Source organism: Podarcis pityusensis (assembly GCF_964106645.2).
Source record: "Podarcis pityusensis genome assembly, chromosome: 1".
Classification (NCBI taxonomy): domain Eukaryota; kingdom Metazoa; phylum Chordata; class Lepidosauria; order Squamata; family Lacertidae; genus Podarcis; species Podarcis pityusensis.
This window is the reverse complement of record NC_138028.1, coordinates 9,201,946-9,225,429: the sequence shown is the minus strand read 5'-3', so window position 1 is coordinate 9,225,429 and position 23,484 is coordinate 9,201,946. Positions and strand designations below refer to the sequence as shown.

At 42.9% G+C, this 23,484-nt stretch overlaps 1 protein-coding gene across 4 annotated transcripts in view; it reads right to left on the bottom strand.

Annotated features, from left to right (window-relative positions):
- The window catches only part of PRKCH (protein kinase C eta), a 113,383-nt gene that overhangs the window by 67,162 nt on the left and 22,737 nt on the right, over positions 1-23,484 (bottom strand). For all 4 annotated transcript variants that reach the window (XR_013978029.1, XR_013978030.1, XR_013978031.1 and 1 more), the window contains exon 2: positions 16,646-16,709. Coding sequence is in view for 1 of the 4 variants with exons in the window: in XM_080974713.1 (XP_080830839.1) it covers positions 16,646-16,709 (64 nt within the window). In the remaining 3 variants the exon portion in view is untranslated. The remainder of the gene's footprint in view (positions 1-16,645; positions 16,710-23,484) is intronic.

Here is a 23,484-nt window from a genome sequence, read left to right as displayed (position 1 = left end):
CTTGACAGATTTTTAGTTTTAGGTTCTAACAACTCCGTTTCCAGTTTAGATTTTTCCTCCTGGAAACCAATCTTTTTATCTAGGTTAAAAACCTCCCTTATTTGATAGTAGTGAAGCCAATCTCGAACTTTAGTTTTTAATTTATCAAAGCTCTGCAATTTTAATTTATCTCCAACTTGTTCTAAAATTTCACAATATTTTGGCCAGTTTGTCTCCATATTTGTTTTTTTCAATGCCTTTGCCTCCATTGGTGACAGCCACCTTGGTGTTTTACTTTCCAACAAATCCTTATATCTCACCCAAACATTAAATAATGCTTTCCTGACAATATGATTCTCGAAGGCCTTATGCGCTTTGACTTTGTCATACCATAAATATGCATGCCACCCAAACACATTATCAAAACCTTCTAAATCTAAAATGTCCACATTTTCAAGAAGTAGCCAATCTTTCAGCCAACAAAAAGCGGCTGATTCATAGTAAAGTTTAAGATCTGGCAGGGCAAATCCCCCTCTTTCCTTCGCGTCTGTTAGTATCTTAAATTTTATTCTAGGCTTTTTGCCCTGCCAGATAAATTTGGAAATATCTCTTTGCCACCTCTTGAAACAGTCCATTTTATCCACAATTTGTAATGTTTGAAACAAAAACAACGTTCTAGGCAATACATTCATCTTTATCGCTGCAATTCGGCCCAACAATGATAACTTCAATTTTGACCATATTTCTAAATCCTTCTTCACCTCTGACCAACATTTTTCATAATTATCTTTAAACAGATTCACATTTTTGGCAGTCATATTCACCCCTAGATATTTCACTTTATTAACAATTGTTAATCCTGTCTCTTTCTGAAACCTCTCCTTCTCAATCTCTGTAAGGTTTTTCTCTAATACCTTAGTTTTCGTCTTGTTTAATTTAAAGCCTGCTACTTGACCAAATTCTTGGATTAATTGTAATACTCTTTTTGTGCTAGCTTCTGGCTCCTGTAATGTCAAAACTAAGTCATCAGCAAAAGCTTTCAGTTTGTACTGTTTAGCTCCGAGTTGTATACCTTTAACCAATTGGTCTTTTCTAATCATATTGAGCAAAACCTCCAGGACCGATATAAAAAGCAATGGGGAGATTGGGCAACCCTGTCTTGTTCCTTTCTCTATCTTAAATTCTTCTGTAACTACATTGTTCACAATAAGCTTAGCTTTTTGTTCCGAATAAATTGCACCTATACCATTTTCAAAACTTTGGCCTACCCCCATCCCCTGCAAATTTTTCTTCATAAAACTCCAAGAAATATTGTCAAACGCTTTCTCTGCATCTACAAATATTAAAACAGCTTTAGTGTTGATATTAACTTGCAATTTTTCCAAAATATTAAAAATGTTCCTAGTATTATCTGACAAATGTCTCCCAGGGAGAAAGCCCGCCTGGTCTTTATGAATCTCTTTTACCAATACATTTTTTAATCTTTTAGCCATAATTTCCGCAAAAATTTTGTAATCCACATTTAATAGGGATATGGGACGGTAGTTCTTCAACTGTGTCTTCTCGACTTCGGTTTTTGGTATAAGTGTAATGTATGCTTCTTTCCACGACTCGGGTGCTTTTCCTCCCCGTAGTATTTCATTACAAAGTTCTTTCAACGGTTGCAATAACCATTCTTTCAAAGTCTTGTAGTACTTTGCAGTTAGTCCATCTGGCCCTGGAGATTTGCCCAATTTCATATTCTGAATGGCTCCTTCCACCTCTTGATCAGATATTGTAGAGTTTAGTATTGATTTACTCTCTTGAGATACTTTTTGTAATCCATTATTTTTCAAAAATCGGTCAATGTCTAATTCTTTCTGAGTCTCCTGCGTATATAACTGTTTAAAATAATTCTGAAAGCACTTCCGAATCTCTCCAGGATTCTGTATGTTCTTCCCTTCTACTACCAAGTTCGTAATCGTATTCAGCTTTTGTCTTTTTTTCATTTGCCAGGCCAGTAATTTCCCACATTTATTTGCCGATTCGAAAGTCTTTTGTTTCATCTGTTTGATCTTCCATTCTATCTCTTGGTTCATCAATTTCATATATTGTACTTGGTATAGCTTTATCTCTTTTAAAATCTCCTGTGAGTTCGGTTTCACCCTCAGTCTTTTTTCTCCATCCTTAATTTTCTCCAAAATTTTTTCTCTCTTCTCATTTTGATATCTTTTCCTAATTGCATTTTGTTGTATCAAAAATCCTCTCATCACCGCTTTGCTGGCATCCCAAATCACTCTTTTTTCTGTCGTAGTATTCAAATTTATCTCAAAATAGTCTCTCAAATTCTTCTGAGCCTTTTTAATAATTTCCTCATTCCTAAATAAGGAGTCATTCATCCTCCATCTAAAGGCTCCAATTGGCGTTGATATCATTTCAATCTTTACTGGATTGTGATCAGAGCAAATTTTCGGGCAAATCACCGCTTTTTAAATTTTAGGGGCCAGTCCTCTAGTTATCCAGATTTGGTCTATTCTTGTCCATGTCATATTTGCTTCAGAGAAGAAGGTTCCTTCTCTTTCCAAGGGGTTCTTTATTCGCCAAATATCCACAAGATCCATATTGTCAGTCATTTCAAAAAATGTCCTTGGCAGTCTTCCATCTTTTGTCACTGTTTGTCTTTGGGCTTTATCCATATTTGTAGACACTACTCCATTCATATCTCCCATCAAAATAATGTTGTAATCCAAATAATCCAGGAGAGTTTCATGCAGTTTCTTAAAGAATTCTGATTTTCCCTCATTTGGTGCATATACGCCTATTATCAAAAATTCTGTCCTTGGAATTGAATTTCAATTGCTATATATCTTCCTTGATCATCTTTAAATATAAATTTTGGTGACAGGCTTTCCTTCGCATAAAGTACTACCCCTCTTTTTTTTACATTATCCGATGAAATAAATTCTTCTCCCAATCTTTTATTTATCAAAATTTTCCGATGTAGCCTTGTCACATGAGTCTCTTGTAGGCAAATCAAGTCCAAATGTTCTTTTTTCAATGTATGAAATACTCTCCCCCTTTTTGCCGACGAATTTAGACCGTTAGTATTCCAGCTTAAAATTTGTAGTGTCATTTTGTAGTTACTCTCCTTCTCCTCCAACAGCCCCAAGAAGATTGTCTATGTCTGTCGGTGGCGTTGGTTTCACTTTTTTTTGCAGACTCTTATCCGATATCGCAATGTCTTTTCCCAATCCTTTCTGTAGATCTTCTTCGTATGCACTCAGAAACTTGTTCTTTTCCTCCACTGATCTAATCTTGGTCTTTCTTCCTTTGAAGCTAAAAGATAGACCTTGCGGAAATTCCCACCTGAAAAGAATTTTATTTTTTCTCAACAAGTCCACCAGATCTCCAAAGTCCTTTCTTAAATCAAGAAGATGTTTTGGTATATCTTTGAAGATTTCCACTTTTGATTGTATGATTGTCAAAGGTTTTTCGTAATGCAAGCCCAAAATTTTGTCCCTTTCTTCTTTGGATCGGAGGGTAATCAAACAGTCCCTTATTTTAATCTTTCTTCCTCCTTTCCCCAGTCGAAAAGCCCTCACAATCTTAAAATCCTCTTGTTTCAATTCCGATTTCCAAAAGTCCAAAAATTCTTGTTTCAAAAAGTCTATCAGGGTACCTTTATCCAACTCAGGAACAGCTCTAATTCTAAGATTCGTTTGTTTGTCTTTAAGGTCAATCATAGACAACGTTAACTTATGTTCTGCAATCTCTTTCTGCAAGTCTGGTACCTTTTCAGTTTCCAATTGCCCCAATTTAAATTCTACAGCAGCAGTCTTTTCCTGTATAGACTTTGAGTCTTGCAGTAGTCTCTGAATAGATTCCGTATTGCTGTTTACTTTTTTCTCCAAATTGCCTAATGTTTCTGTATTTAAATCAATTTTCCTGTTTGCAATGTCCACTTTCTGGTTCGTTTCTTCCACCTTCCTATTCGTCTCCCCCACCTTTGTACTTAATTGTTGTATTGATTCATTAATCTTAGCCAGAGCACTGGCTAAAAATTCCTCAGACATTCCACCAGACTTAGATTGTATTGCCGATGCGGGCAAACCAGCAGATGATTGCCTTCTATGTGTCCAAGGTTTCCCTGATCTCAGAGTTGACTGGTCTTTTTGACCATCAGCCATAACAAAGTGAAGGTCAAATTCCTTTCCCACGTTTGGTGTTCCTGTTTACAAGTGGAAAATTCCTTTCCTTTCCTGTAATTGCAGGGAGTCCCACTAGGTGGACACTGTTACCACCTAGCCAGTTGCGGAAAGAGCTTTTAAGCTCTCCCTGTTGACCACCTTGCTTAGCAGGCTCTGGGATACTCTCAGGAGACCATGCGTGAACTCAGACATCCCTGCAAGAGCTTGCGAGAGCATCGTACCAGAAGGTAAGGATGCTCGCGCAAGGGCAGTTTCAGATTCGAGTATACACTTTTCCCGTATACGCACCATCCCTGGAATATACCCCCCCCAAGATACAATCGTACTATACAGAAACTGTGGCCTTCCAGATGTTGTTGGCAGAGGCCACCTCCCATTAACCTCCACCAGTTGGGCCAGAAAGCAACATCTGGGCAACACGTTGGATTGGGGAAGATGTATTGCAGCCTTTAAGCTGTGTGCCTCCACCTATATTCAACCTGTATATTTGTAAATACATGCAAACATTGCCAAACACCAGGAAGCCTCCGGTGACCTCCTTCCAAAGGAAATCAAACCTTTGGAAGGACTGCACCCCTGAAATCTTAGCGAAGTGAGGTGCACATAACACTATATGTTTATGAGGAAACATCGGCTTTAGATCCATTTTAGTCCGGGTTCCGTCCTGGTTTCGGGACCGAGACAGCTCTGGTTGCCCTAACAGATGATCTCTGTAGACAACTGGATCGAGGCGGGTCAGGACTGCTGATCCTTTTAGATTTGTCAGCAGCCTTTGACATGGTCGATCATGATCTTCTGGACCACCGCCTCGCCGATGTGGGGATACAGGGCATAGCCCGTAAAAGGCTGTGGTCTTTTATCTCTGGTCAGGGACAGAGGGTGGCACTAGGGAGGGAGATGTCGTCACGCCACTCCTTGGTGTGTGGAGTGCCACAGGGCGCAATCCTCTCCCCGATGCTTTTTAACATCTTTATGCGCCCCCTTGCCCAGATTGTCCGGAGCTTTGGGCTGGGCTGTCACCAATATGCTGATGACACACAGCTCTATCTGCTAATGGATGGCCACACCGACTTGGCCCCAAACACACTGACCAGATGCTTGGAAGCTGTGGCTGGATGGTTTCGTGGGAGCCAATTGAAACTAAATCCTTCAAAGACAGAGGTCCTATGGCTGGGTTGGGGTGGCATGGGGATGAGGGACCAACTTCTTTCTTTTGCGGGGGCCCAATTAGTGCCATTGCTTTCCGTTAAGAGTTTGGGTGTAATCCTTGATGCCTCCCTTTCCGTGGAGGCGCAGGTTACAGCAACAGCCAAGGTGACATTTTTCCACCTTCGCCACATCAAGCTGTTGGTCCCTTACCTTTCCCGCCCCAACCTGGCCACAGTGATCCATGCGGCGGTCACCTCCAGGCTTGACTACTGTAATTCACTCTACGCAAGGCTGCCCTTGAAGCTGTCCCAGAAACTCCAGAGGGTGCAGAATGCTGCAGCGAGGCTCCTCACGGGGTCTCTGCCATGGGAGCATATTCACCCAGTGCTTTTCCAGCTGCACTGGCTCCCGGTGGAGTACAGGGTCAGATTTAAGGTGCTGCTTTTGACCTTTAAAGCCCTTCACGGCCTAGGATCCTCGTACCTACGAGACTGCCTCTCCCGGTATGCCCCACGGAGAGCCCCAAGGTCCATAAATAGCAACACCCTAGAGGTCCTGGGCCCTAAGGAAGTTAGATTAGCTTCAACCAGAGCCAGGGCCTTTTCAACACTGGCTCCAGCCTGATGGAACGCTCTGCCTCATGAGACCAGGGCCCTGCGGGATCTGATTTCTTTCTGCAGGGCCTGTAAGACAGAGTTGTTCCTTTGGCTTGGAGACAATTTGATTCCCTCCCCCTCTTTCTTTTTTCTTTTCCTGTGATGAGGCTGCATTTTAATATTTTAATGTTTCAATATTTTAATTGTTGTATTTTAATCTTGTTTTTAAGTTGTATTCATTCAACTTGTTTTTATTATTGCTTGTTAGCCGCCCTGAGCCCGGCCTTGGCTGGAGAGGGCGGTGTATAAACAAAAATTATTATTATTATTATTTTATTAAGGCTAACACCAGATTAGCTGAGTTTCAAGATGATTAACTGATTAAATTTGCATATGAGTAGAAAAAAAACCCCCAGTGTTCTCAGAAACACCAAGAGGAGTGTTAAGGCATTGAATGATGGGTTCCAAAACCTGCTATTAATTTCTTCCAGTTCTTCAGAATGGCTATTTTTAAAGCTGCACATAGCAAACTTCCTGTTTCCACACTGACACACGGCTCTTATAAATGCCTTTACACGCACTTGCCTGTCGTTCTGCTCCATGACTGGCCAAGGAAAAAGCCAGGTAGCTATTTCCAAATGATACTCGGACATCACACATTAGGAAAGGGCTTGGGATTCTTGCACACTGAAGAATTTGGACAGACATCTGTTTGTCTAAGGTGGCCACTTATGTATTGCCAAAGAAAGCAAGGAAAGGACTCAGTTGCATATGCTGATTTATACGCATAGATGCAAATTTAGCAATCATGGGTTGTATCCAGCTAAGTCCTACTCAGAGTAGACCTACTGAAATCAAATTACTCAAGTCCATTGATGTCAATGATCCATTCCATAACATCTTTTTTCTTGATTTTTATTGATTTTCCTCCCTCCCAATATCTTAAACACAATACAGCTTAACAATATTATTCTCCTTAAAATCTATATCTTATCTGAATTAACTTCCCTCCACCCCTCTTCTGGCTTCTCTATATTGCTCTTACTTAAGCGTGTTTACTATATATACATTCTATAAATGTCTATAATTCCTTAATAAGTTTTTGTATTATACTTTAAACATACAATCCTTATTATATAACAGCATTACATCTTATGGTCTAACCAAATGTTTACAATAAACGTCATGAGTTTTATTTCAGTCCTGTGTCTTTATTTATGTACAGTTATGTACAGTATACCATAGATTTGGACTATTCTTTTTGGAATTTCTCATCGTCCTGCTGTCGGATTTTTCTAGTTAGCCTTGCTATTTCCGCATACTCCAATACTTTCTGTTGCCATTCTTCAATTGTCGGAATGTCCTGTTGTTTCCATCTCTGTGTGAGAAGTAGTCTTCCTGCTGTTGGGTCATACAGGAAGATTGTCTTTCATGAACACAGACTTAATGGTGTGTCCATACATGACTGTGGAGGCCAATCCTGGATCCACATGTCCTTCCACAGTGGGGACATTGGATTCTGGGCAGGAGTTGATCACGGTGAGGGTTTGCCAAGTATGCCTTCCTCTTAGCACGTTTCTCCCTTTCGTCCTGAGTTTGAGCGTCTTCAAAGCCCATGACACCTTTGGTAAAGGCTGTTCTCCAATTGGAGTGCTCACAGGCCAGTGTTTCCTAGCTGTCGGTGTTTATACAACATTTATTTTAGATTTGCCTTGAGAGAGTCTTTAAACCTCTTTTGTGGACCACCAGCATTAATGCTTTCCATTTTTAAGTTCGGAATAAAGTAGTTGCTTTGGAAGATGATAATCAGGCAACATGACCAGTCCCACAAAGTTGATGTTGAAGAATCATTGCTTCAACACTGGTGATCTTTGCTTCTTCCAGTACACTGGCATTAATTCACCTGTCTTCCCAAGTGATGTGTAAAATTTTTCGGAGGCACCATTGATGGAATCTTTCAAGGAGCTGGAGATGGCATTTATAAGTGGTCCATGTTTCACAAGCATACAGTAAGGTTAGTAGTACAAAAGCTTTGTAAAGAAGTATTTTGGTTTCCCTGCGAATGTCCCAGTCCTCAAACACTCTGCACTTCAATTGGGAGAAAGCTGCACTCGCAGAGCTCAGGCGATGCTTGATTTCGGCATCAATGTCAGCCCTTGTGGAAAGATAGTGATCAACATTTTCCACTGTTACACGTGGATGTCAGTGATCCATTCCATGACTTAGACAACATACCAGGGACTCAGCTACATTAGTAAAAATAAAACGTTACAAATGCGTTATAAGACTGTCACACCAGATGGCGCTCTAGAGTTGAAACCGGAACTCTACAAAATTTTCCATTGTGAGCTTTAAAACGGATTTTTCAGAGCGTTTTTCTATAGCAGTGTAGATGCAGCCCGTGAAGAAGAAGAAGAAGAAGAGTTTGGATTTGATATCCCGCCTTTCACTCCCTTTAAAGAGTCTCAAAGCGGCTAACATTCTCCTTTCCCTTCCTCCCCCACAACAAACACTCTGTGAGGTGAATGAGGCTGAGAGACTTCAGAGAAGTGTGACTGGCCCAAGGTCACCCAGCAGCTGCATGTGGAGGAGCGGAGACACGAACCCGGTTCCCCAGATTACGAATCTACCGCTCTTAACCACTGCACCACACTGGCTTATATGACTATAATTTAAACAGGAATACACATGATTGTAAGAAAGACTGTGAGCAGGCGACTTGTGTGCCTAAGTCAGTTTTCCAGCTGCATCTAACTGTCAATGGGCAACTTCATATATGCAACTAGACTGCTTCTCAGTTGCTTGACCTTGGATTGTTCGATCTGTGCTCCTCCTGCAACCCTGACTGGGTCCCTGTCCCCTGAGGGTGCTCATGGTAATTTGACTACCATGTTAGATCATATCCAAAGTGCAAGAAGGAATCACTCCTCTTCCAATCACTGGGGCTTCCAGCCTAGAAAGAATGAGGGCAGGGGGAAGCAAAACCTTCATTGCAGGTGGCTGGACTAGATGACCCTTGGGGTCCCTTCCAACTCTACAATTCTGATTCTATGGAAACTGGCAGGTACAAATCAAGCTTATATACAAGCTAGTCCACATGTTCCTGACTTGTGGGTTCTTCCAGAGGGGGAAACTATTCAATGTATAATACACACACACACACACACACACACACACACAGCTTTTCCTGGGGGGATGCAGGGCTCCGCATATCCCTAAACATTTTGTAAAGTTAACGGGAGAAGAAACTAACAATTCAAAATCGTCAGTTCTGTTGCTACCCCCGATGGCGGCCTCATTTTCTGTCACGTTGTTTCTTGAGTCTCAGACAGAATGAGAGTACCCCTAAACATTTTTTAAAGAAAAAAAGCTCTCTCTCTCTCTCTCTCTCTCTGTGTGTGTGTGTGTGTAAAATCTTTACCACCCATCAGAAGATCACAGGGTGTTTTACAACCTAAAACTATATACCATAATAACAAACAAAAATACCCCCACACAGTTATTTTTATTGTAACGTCCATTCTGATTGATGTTCATGGAAAAGCTACTATCTCTCTCTCTCTCCATTTGTCTAGACTACTAATGACCTCCTGATTTACATATTGAGACGTTTCCCCTAAAGCAGTGGTTCTCAATCTGTGGGTCCCCAGATTTGGACTACAACTCCCATCATCCCTGAGCTCTGGCCTTGCTAGCTAGGGGTGATGGGAGTTGTAGTTCAACAACATCTGGGGACCCACAGGTTGAGAAAGGCTGCCCTAAAGGAAGAAGGTTCATTATTTGGGAAATTTGGAAATAAGTTTGGAATTAAAATTGGCTGCACTTACAGATGCCCTCTTCATTCCCCTTGCATTTCCATAACACTCATTCTCTGTAGCCTTAGGCAGAGCAAGATCTTATAAGCAGGTGAGGGAGACACATGCTTTAGAGTTGCCAGGTCTTCTAAGACTCACACCTTTAGACACAGCAGGTGGAGCTTGAGAGCTAAGAGGTGGTACCTGGCAATTCATAGGGTGGAGCCTGGTGGGATAGGAGACAGATCAGAGGAAGTTCATGCTAATGCCTAGTGCTCCAGGACTGAAGCCCAGTGAATATCATGGGATGGATGGAGTGATTGAATGGCAAAATATATCCAGGCCTCACCCCCTTGCTTCTGAGCCTTCGTCTTGAGATTTTACCCCTTCTGCCAGAAGGCCTAAGATTAAGTAGAGTTGACACTTGTGTATTACCCAAGAAAGCTAAAAGAGAATAGTTTTGCATAGCATTTGCTTGTGCTAATTGATATGCAAATCTGGAAACAATGGGCACAATTCTGATAGAAATAAGGCCTCTCGCCATGGTGGGAGAGACGGTGAACTTAACAGAGGACTGTCCCATGACAGCCCTTCAAATAAACAACTGAAAGCTCAAGGTCAAACTGATCGCTCACAATCTTAACTGCAGATGTATCTAGAATAGCTGAAAACCCACAGGACCAGGAGCCTGCACACCTGTGTGCCACTCACCTGAGTGGTGAGCCACCAGTCCTACTGGTTGGAGCATCAACTGTTTGTTCCAAAGCTCCGTAACACCTCCACCCACTCGGGCCAGCCATTGAATTCTCCTGACCCAGAAGAACTATACAGGATTTCCAGGTCAACCTGTGTGACTCTGCTTGTGCAATGAGAGTATTTACTTGCATCTCACTGCATCTCACCTAGGAGTTGCCTAGGGTGAATTACTGACAGTACCCTTACTGTATGCTTGTGAAATGTGGACCATTTATAAACGCCATCTCCAACTCCTTAAAAGATTCCATGAACGATGTCTTCAAAAATTTTTACACGTCACTTGGGAAGACAGGCTAACTCATGCCAGTGTACAGGAAGAAGCAAAGATCACCAGTATCAAAGCAATGATTCTTCAACCTCAACTTCGTTGGACTGGTCATGTTGTGCGGATGCCTGATTATCATTTTCCAAAGCAACTGCTCTATTCCCAACTTAAAAATGGAAAGCTTAATGCTGGTGGTCCACAAAAGAGGTTTAAAGACTCTCTCAAGGAAAATCTAAAAAAAATGTAGTATAAACACCCACAACTGGGAAACACTGGCCTGCGAGCACTCCAATTGGAGAACAGCCTTTACCAAAGGTGTCATGGGCTTTGAAGACACTCAAACTCAGAACACAAGGGAGAAACGTGCTAGGAGGAAGGCACACTTGGCAAATCCACACCGTGATCAACTCCCACCTGGAAACCTGTGTCCCCACTGTGGAAGGATGTGTGGATCCAGAATTGGTCATTTACGGACTCCCTGTGGAAGACAGGGAGACAATCTTGGAAGACAATCTTACTTGGCTACGTGTGATTGCCAAAAAATAAGAAGACTGACAGTACATACATGGAAATATATTGTAAGGTGTGTGTGTTTTAACAAAACAAAACTGTGTTATTAGGTCTTGTCTTTTTGCACGTGAGAACTCTGCCAAGGATGCTGAATTTGAATTGCTGCTATAGTTCTTGATCCCTGCCTGGTTCCAGCTGCACCCCTGCTTTTGGTCCACTGGGGCTAACAGCCGACTTCCGCAAAGTCTTGGGACCCATATGCCTTGCCCAGTCCTGAGATTGTTCAACATTCCACTCCCAATATCTCTGCCTGTTAAGTTCCACATTATATTTGAGCTTTCACAAAACGTAAAAGTTTCTTTTGGAATTCTAGTGGAATATTGGTGCAAGTTTAACGCTCATTTTCATGTTATTTCCTTCGGGGGGGGGGGGAATCTGTTTCGAAATTTATTTATTTATTTATTTATTTATTTATTTATTTATTTATTTAAATACTGCCCTATGCCCATAGATCTCAGGGTGGATCACGACGTAAAATGACGTAATATGAAAAACACAAAATGCATAATAAATATAGGAACAAAAGCTAACCAATATTCGCTCCCTTCTACAACATATTTTAAAAGGCCATTGGATGTCAATCAGCTGAAGAGGAACATTTTCGCCTGGCATCTAAAGGCACCAGGCGAGTCTCCCCAGGGAGAGCATTCCACAAACAGGGAGCCACTGCCAAAAATGTAATATGAAAAATATAATATGGAAATGAGTAATAAAATTGTGCTTATATTCTACAACGGTTCCATCATATTACACCATGGGTAGGCAAACTAAGGCCCGGGGACTGGATCCAGCCCAATCGTCTTCTAAATCTGGCCCGTGGATGGTCCGGGAATCAGCGTGTTTTTACATGAGTAGAACGTGTCCTTTTATTTAAAATGCATCTCTGGGTTATTTATGGGGCATAGGAATTCGTTCATTTATTTTTTTCAAAATATAGTCCAGCCCCCCACAAGGTCTGAGGGACAGTGGACCGGCCCCCTGCTGAAAAAGTTTTCTGACCCCTGTATTACACGATAGTTGTAGAAGAGGCTTTGACATTGTGTGCAAGCTCAAATATAGTGTGGAAACCGCAACGTGTCGTGAAAATGGAGCAAATTGTCATGTCAGTGCTGCCTACATGCCTCCCTGTGTCTCAGAACTGAAGGGCACACACACACACACACACACACACACACACCCATTGGTTTTCAGCCAAAGAGCTTGACCATTTTCCTCAGCGACGACAAAGTAGGCTTTATGCTTCATCGGAAAATGGCTGAGGTTTCCTCCTGACTCACACCAGCCCTCCTCTTCCTTCCTGCAGCATCCGGGTTTTCCCAAAGGAGCCAAATTCCTAAGCAGGTGTAGGCCAAGGTGGTCCAGCAGGATACCTTAGATGGATTATCTGTGATTTCCACACGCCCCTTGGGCAACTAGGATGCAACACAGGTTCCTCTGGTTCTCAGGTGCTTCTATCACTTCCCTCTCCCACCTTGACTCCTACACAGAGGAAGGGAAGCAGGAATATTCCCTCCCCAGTCCATTTCATATTCAGAACAAGTACATTTGGCAAAGCCTACCAGGCCAATGATTATCGGAGTGTTGTTGTGGTTTTGTCATTTAGTCATGTCCGACTCTTCGTGACCCCATGGACCAGAGCACGCCAGGCACTCCTGTCTTCCACTGCCTCCCGCAGTTTGGTCAAACTCATGTTGGTAGCTTCGAGAACACTGCCCAACCATCTCGTCCTCTGCCGTCCCCTTCTCCTTGTGCCCTCCATCTTTCCCAACATCAGGGTCTTTTCCAGGGAGTCTTCTCTTCTCATGAGGTGGCCAAAGTATTGGAGCCTCAGCTTCACGATCTGTCCTTCCAGTGAGCACTCAGGGCTGACTTCCCTAAGAATGTTTAGGCCCAATCTTCTTGCAGTCCATGGGTCTCCCAAGAGTCTCCTCCAGCATCACAATTCAAAAGCATCAACCCTTCAGAGTAACAGTCGCTTATTGGAGTAATAGTCCCTTATTTCTCACGAGATACCTGAACATCTCTAACAACTGAAGTGTAGGTGGGTTCCCACAAGGCAAGACACAGTGATAACAACAAGAACCTTGATTGAAGTACAAAACTGAACAACAGGGACAAAGCAACTGCTTATATACATTTCTGAGGGCTTGGACCACTCCCACTCCCAGCGTGATTGGCTGTCTAAACTTCCAAGCTGCGAATCATGACTCAGAGTTTCAGGGCCAATGGAAGAGGCCCAAATCCTGAAATGTTCTGTGATTGGACATCATGGAACAAATCAGAACACAGGAGCTCAGAATCCTTAGTCCAGACCCAAGCTCAGGCAACACCGACCACTGAATACATAACACAATGATGCCTCAGATGTCTGCCGGCACAGCAACCTGCCTGCCTCTTTTTTGGAAATGCTACACTGACATGGGCAGGAGACATATAATCAGAAAACATGGAGAAGAGTAAAAACACTTGGGTTTGCCCGGACAACTGCCTCATTCCCCCAGGAAAAGGATTAAGCAAAAGGTTCTCTCGACAAAAAGTTGAGATCTATTGCGGCACGAGCAGGCAAATCCAGCCGCCCTGTTTGCATGTGTGAAAACTCCAAATTGGAATGGCAAGCTGAGCTAAGGTGCAAATTTCAAATATCATGAAAATATAAGAAGAGCCTGTTGGATCAAGCCAATGGGATTTTTGTGAGTGTGCTTTTGCATTTTTTAAAAGAGAATGTTTCCAGTGTCGTTTTTAAAAATAGATTCTCTTCTTTAACTGGTGTTTTATTTTCCATATCTGTAATTGCGTGTTTTACACCTGTTTTAATTTATGTCCGGAGCCACCTTGGGTCCTGTCCTGGGAGCAAGGCAGGATATAAATAAAACAAGAAACTAAATAACTTGCTGTAACACTTGGACAATGAATGGGGAAAGTCTGCGCTTACTAAAGAGGGTCATATAGGTTACCGACTCTTTGAGAGGAACTTTTAGCTGAGCTTGTGAAAGCTTGCCATCTTAGGGTACCCAAAAATGTCATTACGGAGGCAGAGAAGTCATTTAGCATCCCTGGGAAAGGCATTGCATATGACACCAGTTTTTCCTCTCTCTCTCTCTCTCTCTCTCTCTCTCTCTCTCTCTTTTGCAAGGATGAGGTTGGACCAAATTAAGGAGAGGAAGTGTTTGGCTCTGTGCTTCAGGTTTCCCCATGTTGCTAAGCATGTTCTGCCTTTGAGCAGATAATAATAATAATAATAATAATAATAATAATAATATATTTATAGCCCGGCCATCTGGCTGGGTTTCCCCAGCCACTCTGGGCGGCTTCCAACAGAATATTAAAATACAACAATCTATTAAACATTAAAAGCTTCCCTAAACAGGGCTGCCTTCAGATGTCTTTTAAAAGTCTGGTAGTTGTTTTCCTCTTTGACATCTGGTGGGAGGGTGTTCCACAGGGAGGGCGCCACTACCGAGAAGGCCCTCTGCCTGGTTCCCTGTAACTTGGCTTCTCGCAGTGAGGGAACTGCCAGAAGGCCCTCGGCACTGGATTACTTACAACACATATTTAGGGCACTCTTATGCCACTGTAACAGTCATGGATTATTTTACTGGGAATTGTAGCTCTGTGAGGGTTAAACTATAGTTCCCAGGATTCTTTGGGGGGACGCGAGTGCTTTAAATGTACGCTGCGGATGTGACCTACATATCTTTAGCAGTGGCAGAAAGCTTTGCGAACGGAAACAAATGAGTGGCCGAAAATTCCCACAGCCCAAAGCCACAGGTGAAAAAACATGCTCTGCATTTGCAGAAGAGAAGAACGATACACTCCAGGACCGAAGGCAAGCTGAAAATTGTCTGTCTCCTTCTCAAAACATATGATTTATCACCAACCCATCTCCCTTCTCGGGGCTTTGTCAGCATTTCCCAGCACATCTCACTTGCTCAGACTGGAAGCAACGTGTCAGACAGATCCTTCTGCACTTCAGAGGTAGGTACACCTTCTGCAAATATAGCCGAGCATGAAATATTCAGGAACCAGCCCCATAAAAATTGCATTAGTAAATTCTGAATTTACTCCCTTTGATCTGCTTGTGCTGCCTACAGCTTCCATTTGTTTTTGTCTTAGAACTGGGGATGAGACTCTGAGTCAATATTCCACTGCACTCATAATATTATTTGCTCTGTTAAACCACAGAGAAAGGCTAGAATGGCAGCGAAAGGAGTGTCTTCTGGGAAGATCCTCATTCAAATCTCACCTTCGCTATAAATTCACCAAGGAACCTCAGTGCTTTAGAGCAACTTGGCATCCCCCAGACGTTTTGAACTTCAGCTCCCGTCCACGTTTTGAACTTCAGAGCATTCAAAGCACAGTTCAAACACACCATCGCCATCGCCAATATGCATGCTTCCAGCAGGAGCAGGCAACCTTAATTTTGTCAAGAGAGGCATCCCCCCTTAGGGTTCATCAGCCAGGCACTGCAAACTGCCAATGGGCTACTGGCACAAAGGTGGAAATGCGACAAAATAGCAACCAAAGAAGAATGGCAAGAAAAACTTAGGGAATACGCTGAAATGGCAAAACCGAAAGACTTCGAAATAAGGACAAAAAAATCCTTTAAGAAAGACTCGGAACCATTTTCGGTCTACGTAAAGAATCAATGCAAAGAATTGGACTCATTAGCAGGTTTTGAATAATCATTTACAATTAGCAAAAAATTATACAATTTATAAGTTAAAATATATTTTTTAAAAAGGAGCGAAAAAGGAAATATGCAGGAAATGATATCATTTTGAAATAAACCAGAGAAGACGGTTGAGGGAAGTCTGAAGGGAATGGGGAAATTTTGGAATTGTGAATCGTGTTGTTTGTTATGATGTAATATTGGAAAAAAACTTGACAAAAATGATAAAAGAAAAAAAAGAGACCAAACTGTTCTTAATTTTCCTCGCAGAGTACTTGTTCCAGGCCCCATATCCACCCCAAGGCACGAGAGACGGCAGGATTGAAAGGATTGCGCACGCTCTCCTTTCCTAGCGCATCTACCTTCCATCTTCAGTTCCCCCCTTCTGAATCTCCTCTTTAAAATAAAAAAAAACAGCGCCAGGAATCAGATGTGCCCTTCAAACTCACTCTGTAGCTTGAGCTTGTTAAAGGAGATCTTTGCTCCCATCCAGGTATCTCCTGCTGTTATTCCGACAAGGATGCTTAAGCTATGTGAACCCCTGGCAATTATGACATCCTTATGTTCTGCTCAGTGGCCACAGGAGACTCTCGACTGCAGCAACTAGAGGCTAATGGTGTGTTATGTGTAAGCTCTAAAAATATAACTGGCAGGTAAAGGGGGAATGGCATTCCTCTTACCTTCAGTAAAACTTCCTGAGAGAGTTATTGCTACAAACACTTTCCCTTCTGGTTCCAGGTCCACCTGTAAAAGAAGGAGAAATTATTATTGTTGTTGTTGTTGTTGTTATCATTTTAAAATTAATTTATTGAATGCAAGCTGCCCAAAGGCAGGAAAGGTCCCCTACTATAATGCTGAAACATATCTATTTATTGCATACCCTACTTTTTCCCAGGTGCACTCGGAGTGGTGCATATGGTTCTCCTCACTCCCAATTTATTGGTTTATTTCCAATATTTGAAGACTGCTCCCCCCCCCCTCGTCGCTTTCTGCTCCCTGCCACCAGTTAAGATCAGGGCTTTTGTTTTTCCAGACCAAATTTAGTGCTAATTGGAGGGTGGGACAAATCAATCCATTTCAGTTTCCCTGGTTTCCCAGTTGACCCAGAGGAAATCATCTGTGTTTCTCCCAACAAGTAGATTTTTCTACGCAATTTTGCATCCTGTACACTTTTTTTTTGCAACGAATTTTGCACGCTTTTACAAAGACACAGGTCTTTTTGAACATATTTTGGCATAGAGAGACGCAGCACAAAATTCAGAGAAGAGCAAAAAATTAAAAACCCCAGAGAGCAGTATTTCTGTTCATGTATATGTTTCAGGAAGTGACCTAGCTTAACAGAGTCTGTAACTAAGGCTGCATGCACAACATACATTACAACTAAATATCAGGGAGAACCTTCTGACAGTAAGAGCTGTTCAACAGCGGAATGGTCTCCCTCGGGAGGCGATGGACTCTCCTTCCTTGGAGGTTTATAAGTACAGGTTGGATGGCCATCTGCCTGGGCATGGATGGTGCTATTTTGCTACATAAGCCAGTTCCTCACAGCCTGAACACTAGAAACAGAGGGAATAATGATAGGCAATAGCTGTACAGCAGGTGTCCAATAGGCACTGCTTTGAAGCTCGAAAATTTCTGAATTTGGCTGGGTGAACTAAAGGAGAATCAGGTTCACCTTTGAACAATTTCTGGTCATTTTTTCACAATCATTTCCTCCTTACTTGCACCCCAGCAGGGCCCCCAGACTCACAGCTTTCACTTTAAACAAACAAAGAAACAAAACAAACAAGCAAATAAATAAATAAGTCATCTATAAAGGAAGTTAGAAAGTAAAGCGTGGAGGCAACCTTCCAGGACCTATTAGGCAGCTAGGGAGGTGCTACTTTTGCTAAGGATGCTTAGTCACTAAATCACTGTTGCTAAGCAACAGAAGGCAGGAATGTGAGGCATTTCCTGTATCTTCCCTGAGGAAGAGAGTAGCCGCAAGAAGCACAGGAATAAAGCAAATGACACCTTGTGTGGATGGCCCAAATTAAACAGGTTAACCCTTTTTTAGCATGGAAATAGGATTATGGTGAAAGCTTCACCTGTTGCTATTATGCCTGTCATACACTGTATCACTTGTATGCGGTCCCTGATTTACTTTCTGAAACTGGCACAGCAGTTTGTAACAATCTGAATGCTGGGAGGGGGTTGAGAGTGCCAAGACTGAACTTTTAGAAACTAACTGGAACCAGAACGAATTCATTTTTGAACAGGACGAACTTGAACTACACCTAGTTCCTTTTTAAAATGGGCATTCCAAGCACTAGTAATAGGCAATTAGTTCTGTTTCCCAGCCAAAATCTTACATCAGGATTCTGTTGATGGAACTTGAGGTTCTAGGTTTTTTTAAAAAACAGATCCTGTAAATCCAATTTCTGCTCACCCCTGTTTTAAATAAAACCATTAGCTTATTTCCCACAGGTCTTTACAGAGACTCCATTTGTTTTTAGCTGTTATTTAAGCAAAATACAGGTCAATAATCTGTGGAAATTTTTCTTTAGCTTTCTTTTTAGTGCGATTCTGCTGAGATCTGCAGAGTTCAAGTCACCCCATCGCGTGCTATCTATAAAAAGCTCCCGGTTAATTTGTTTTTTTAATCACAGCTGATAAATGTAAACATAAGCCTCACGCTGCATGCAATATTCGCAACAGTTGAAAGATTCTGAAAATAAAGTTCTCTGGAGGGATGACTCAGCTTCTTCCCACAGCCTTTCCTCATGCCCTGACTTGCAAACAGACCCAAAATAAGTGTTTCGTTTTAACAAGCCACAATTAAAAAAAAAAAAATAACGAGGAAAAGCACCCAGCCCAAACAACTCTGCCCATTCGCTCTGAAGTTTAGCATGGAGGGAAATATGCCATTTTTCTGAAGCTCCTGTACAGAAGTTCAGCTGTCTCAGGAGATGGTTTAAGGTCAAACTTATAAGACAGGGGTTGGGGACATATTTTTTTTCTGACGATGACTACACTCCCACAAGGGTGATCTGTTGGGGGATGCATATCAGTGATGGACAGGGGCTGACACTAGTGGCATGTAGGGTGAGAGCAAAAGTGGCCAGAATTCTCTCTCACTCATAGAATCGCAGAATTACAGAGTTGGAAGGGACCCTGAGGATCAAATAGTCCAACCCCCTTCAATGCAAGAATCTCAGCATGCTTAGCAAATGTAGTAAATAACAAGACACCAGCCCCTTGCTGCCAGAATGCCCAGTTCAACGCCTTACAACAAGTCATGTCCTCTGTACTACTAAGCTGCACAGAGGAAGCTCCTTTGTTGTAATGTACTGAGTTGAATAGGAACCAAAATGCAGCAGTCTGATTGGTCCTAGAACAATAGGATTCAGAATGCAGCAGTCTGATTGGTCCTAGAACAATGGGATTCAGAATGCAGCAGTCTGATTGGTCCTAGAACAATAGGATTCAGAATTCAGCAGTCTGATTCGTCCTAGAACAATAGGATTCAGAATGCAGCAGTCTGATTCGTCCACAGCAGCCACCCAATCCAGCTCCAGGTGGAAGTGAATCCGCAACCTGATTGGCCTACAGGAGAATCCCGGAATTAGCCAATCACGTGGGGCCCACTGTGTAAATAATGTATATAAAGCAGACATTCTGGGGGAACTTCCATTCCTCCTCACCACTGTGAGCTGAATAAAGAGCATGAAATCCACTCTCGACTCCAAGTATATTTCATTTGTCCTAACTTCAGCCCATTAATTTCAATGCATCTACTCTGGGTCAGTCCAGCATTGAATAAACCAGAGGTTTTCAACCTTTCTGAGTCCCTTGACCAAGTACACTCTTTCTGCAGCCCCCCTGTGGGGCTCAGGAGCCCAGTGATGCCACCGCTTGCCTGTAGAGCTGGCAGCCCCTCACCCCTTTTCGAACACCCTCCCTTGTGGAGTGTTCCCTCAGCCTCTTCTCCTCTCCCCTCTCCTTGGGAGTCCTCTGGGCAGCCGCTGCTGCTGCTGCCCCTGGTCTCTGAGCTGCCCCAGAGAGAGGTGCCTCCTCGCACTGCCCCACAGGGGCCTGGGACTTGTCTGTCCATTCCCAACAGCAAGGGCTGGCAGAATGGCTGGCTGGGCTCCCTTGCTTGCTTGCTTACTCCACGGCCGCCTCAGCTCCTGGCAACCAACACCCCCTGGCCAGCCCCAGAGGCACCATTCACCTGGAGAGCTTGTAGCCAGGGCTGCTGCAACAAACGGCTGTGCAAGAATACTTAGAATTAGCCAAATTGACAGACATAATAAGACAAAAACAAAAAAGTGAAGTAAAAAAAAGAATGGGAGTGCCTAAAGGAATACCTCAAAAGTCAAGGTTCGAGGACAGAAATCTGGCTGAGCCTGGAATAACCTTGTGAAGTGAAAGGATAAGAAAGAGGGATTTATATCTAGATGTTAGGATAGAGATGATAAGGAAAACAGGAAAACAGGAAGACACAATGAGAGATAAAGGAGGTGCTGTGGGAGTGGTGGAAGTCAATGTTTTGTTGTTGTTGTTGTTGTTTTAGTGTTTATATTATTAACTTGTAAGATATGGATTTGTTTTGGGGGTTTTTAGTTGTTGTTGCTTTTTTAGTTTTTCTAATGTTGGTTTTTGTGTGTTGTGTATTGTTATTTTTCGATATTTTTCATGTTGTTGTTGTGTGGAAAATACTAATAAAATTTATTTAATAAAAAAACAGCTGTGCAAGCCTTTGGGAGTCAGAGAAGCAAGAGGACATCAGAGAAGAAAAGAGGGACAGAGGCCAGTGTTGGCCGCATTCAAGGCACCCCAGGGTGCCTGTTGTTGTTGTTGTTGTTGTTGTTGTTGTATCTGGATGGTCACGAGGTTGTCAGGCTGACACAAGTCCTTTTCCTGCGTTCACACCACCTGCTCCCTGATCCTTTTAATCAGAAAAGCCAGGGATCGAACCTGCATGCCTGGATAGCTCAGCTGGTTAGAGCGTGGTACTGATAATGCCAAGGTTGCAGGTTCGAACCCTGTATGGGACAGCTGCATAGTCCTGCATTGCAGGGGGTTGGGCTGGATGACCCTCAGGGTCCCTTCCAACTTGACAATTCTATGATTTTATGTATTCTGCGTCCTCCATCTCCCAAGGATGCCCCTTCAAAACCCAAAGGAGAAACGAGTTGCAAGACCGAAACGCAGAGGGATCTTTTAAATTGGCCCATCTCCCATACGTAACAGAAACTGGCTGCAGATTAGTCATCACCAGTAGAGGGTTTCAAAGCATCACACACACACACACACACACACACACACACACACACACCTCTTACACTGAGAAAACAGGGCAACACACTGACAACCAAACAAGGCACTCAGTGAAGTGGTAGAGCAGGTACGACCGGTTGACGTGAGAAAATGAAGCTTGGCTTCTTCTTTTTCTGACAAAAGAAACTTCACTGCTGTGATGAGAAGGGGAGGAGAAAGACGGCAAACTAAGCTTTCATTTGCACTGCGCTCACATCCACAACGTACAATTAAAGCGCATGTCTCCACCCAAAAAAAAAAAACTCCTGGGAAGTGTAGTTTCCCTCCAACAGAGCTACAACTTCTAGCATCCTTTTAACAAACAACTGTCTCCAGGATTCTTGGAGATGTGCGGTGACCTTGCGAGAGAGAGTGAGAAAGTTTTCTAGAATACAAAGATAGGTGAAATATGAACAAGCGTTTTTTTCAAAGATGCATTACCTTTTTTTTTTGGCGAAGCATAAGTGGTCTCACCAGACTGCAAGGAGCCTTGCTTGCACCAGAGGAAACTTGCTAAAGGTCGCACTAGACTGCAAGGAGTCTTGCTAAAGCAGCAAACTGTCAGGTTTCAGAGCTAGAAGTGTTGTTGTTTAGTCGTTTAGTTGTGTCCGACTCTTCGTGACCCCCTGGACCAGAGCACGCCAGGCACTCCTGTCTTCCACTGCCCCCCGCAGTTTGGTCAAACTCATGCTGGTAGCTTTGAGAACACTATCCAACCATCTCGTCCTCTGTCGTCCCCTTCTCCTTGTGCCCTCCATCTTTCCCAACATCAGGGTCTTTTCCAGGGAGTCTTCTCTTCTCATGAGGTGGCCAAAGTATTGGAGCCTCAGCTTCAGGATCTGTCCTTCCAGTGAGCACTCAGGGCTGATTTCCTTAAGAATGGATGCGTTTGATCTTCTTGCAGTCCATGGGACTCTCAAGAGTCTCCTCCAGCACCATAATTCAAAAACATCAATTCTTCGGCGATCAGCCCTCTTTATGGTCCAGCTCTCACTTCCATACATCATTACTGGGAAAACCATAGCTTTAACTATACGGACCTTTGGACCTTTGAGCTAGAAGCAGGGCTGGTTAAATGTGTCCATTTTTGCTTTCCTCAGTTTATCGATGTTCCAGGTTAGTTTGCAAATTTTATTTGTTCAAAGTCCTAATGAAAATTCATCGCTGGGTTTCTCCCAGTATAAGCAAGTTTATATGCAATTCTTCCTAATAAACAACTTCTGTAATGCAGTTCCCCCTGATATAATACACTAAGTGGGGAGTGCCTGCCGACGGTGAGGAATTTTGGAAACCCAAAATATATTGTGATTTTTAAGAGGAGGGTGTAATTTCAGAGTTCCGTGCCAAAAATATCAAGCGAAGTCACAGCAAAATCATGTTTTGGTCAGCTATCTTGATTTGAAATGGAACCTGGCGCCCAAACATCCACCTCTGGGTCACTCATGCCAAGTTTGGTGACAATATCTCGAGAAGCAACGAGTTCGAGTCATGCCAAAGTGAGATTTCGGTCCGCCATCTTGATTCAAACTGGGGGGCTGGGGGCCCAATGTCAGTGAAAACTGCTGCACTCAAGGAGGTTTGCCTTTCAGTGAGAACTAAATCCAATTCCCCCCTGTCCCCAGCTTTAAGTCTGGAAAAATGGAGGCACCCGATTGTCTAGTTGCTTAAGTTTTGCTGCTTCTCCTGAACTGTTTAATTAGGAATTTGCAACATGCTTCCAGCCCTGGACAAAAAGAGGCTGTGAACTTTCCCCCCTCCGCCCTATTTTGCTTTGACTCAAGTTGTAACTCAGAAAAGTCTGCCCTCAGCTTCCACGGTGAGTTTCGCCCTACAAAGACAGCTAGAGCATTCATATAAAATACTTGTGTCTCCTGACAAACCTGTTTGATCAGCCCCTGAAACCTATTCAAAAGGAACGGAAGGCAAGATTCCCCCCCCCCAAAGGCTTTTATTATGGGGTCTCATTCAGCAGCTCTTGCCTTTAGCAATAATACCAGAAACAGAGATTATACTGAGAGCCTCTTCAAACACACACAGAGGCCCTGTGTGTGAGGAACTGATTCTCGCAATCCTCCTCTCTCTAAAAAGAGGTGCCATATTCCTCACCTCTGACTGAAACAAACTGCACTCCATTTGCTCAGAGTAAGCCCATGACTGAATACACCTTCCTACGAAGCGATATCCCTGCATGTAGAAAATTAGCCTGTCAGGGACAAAA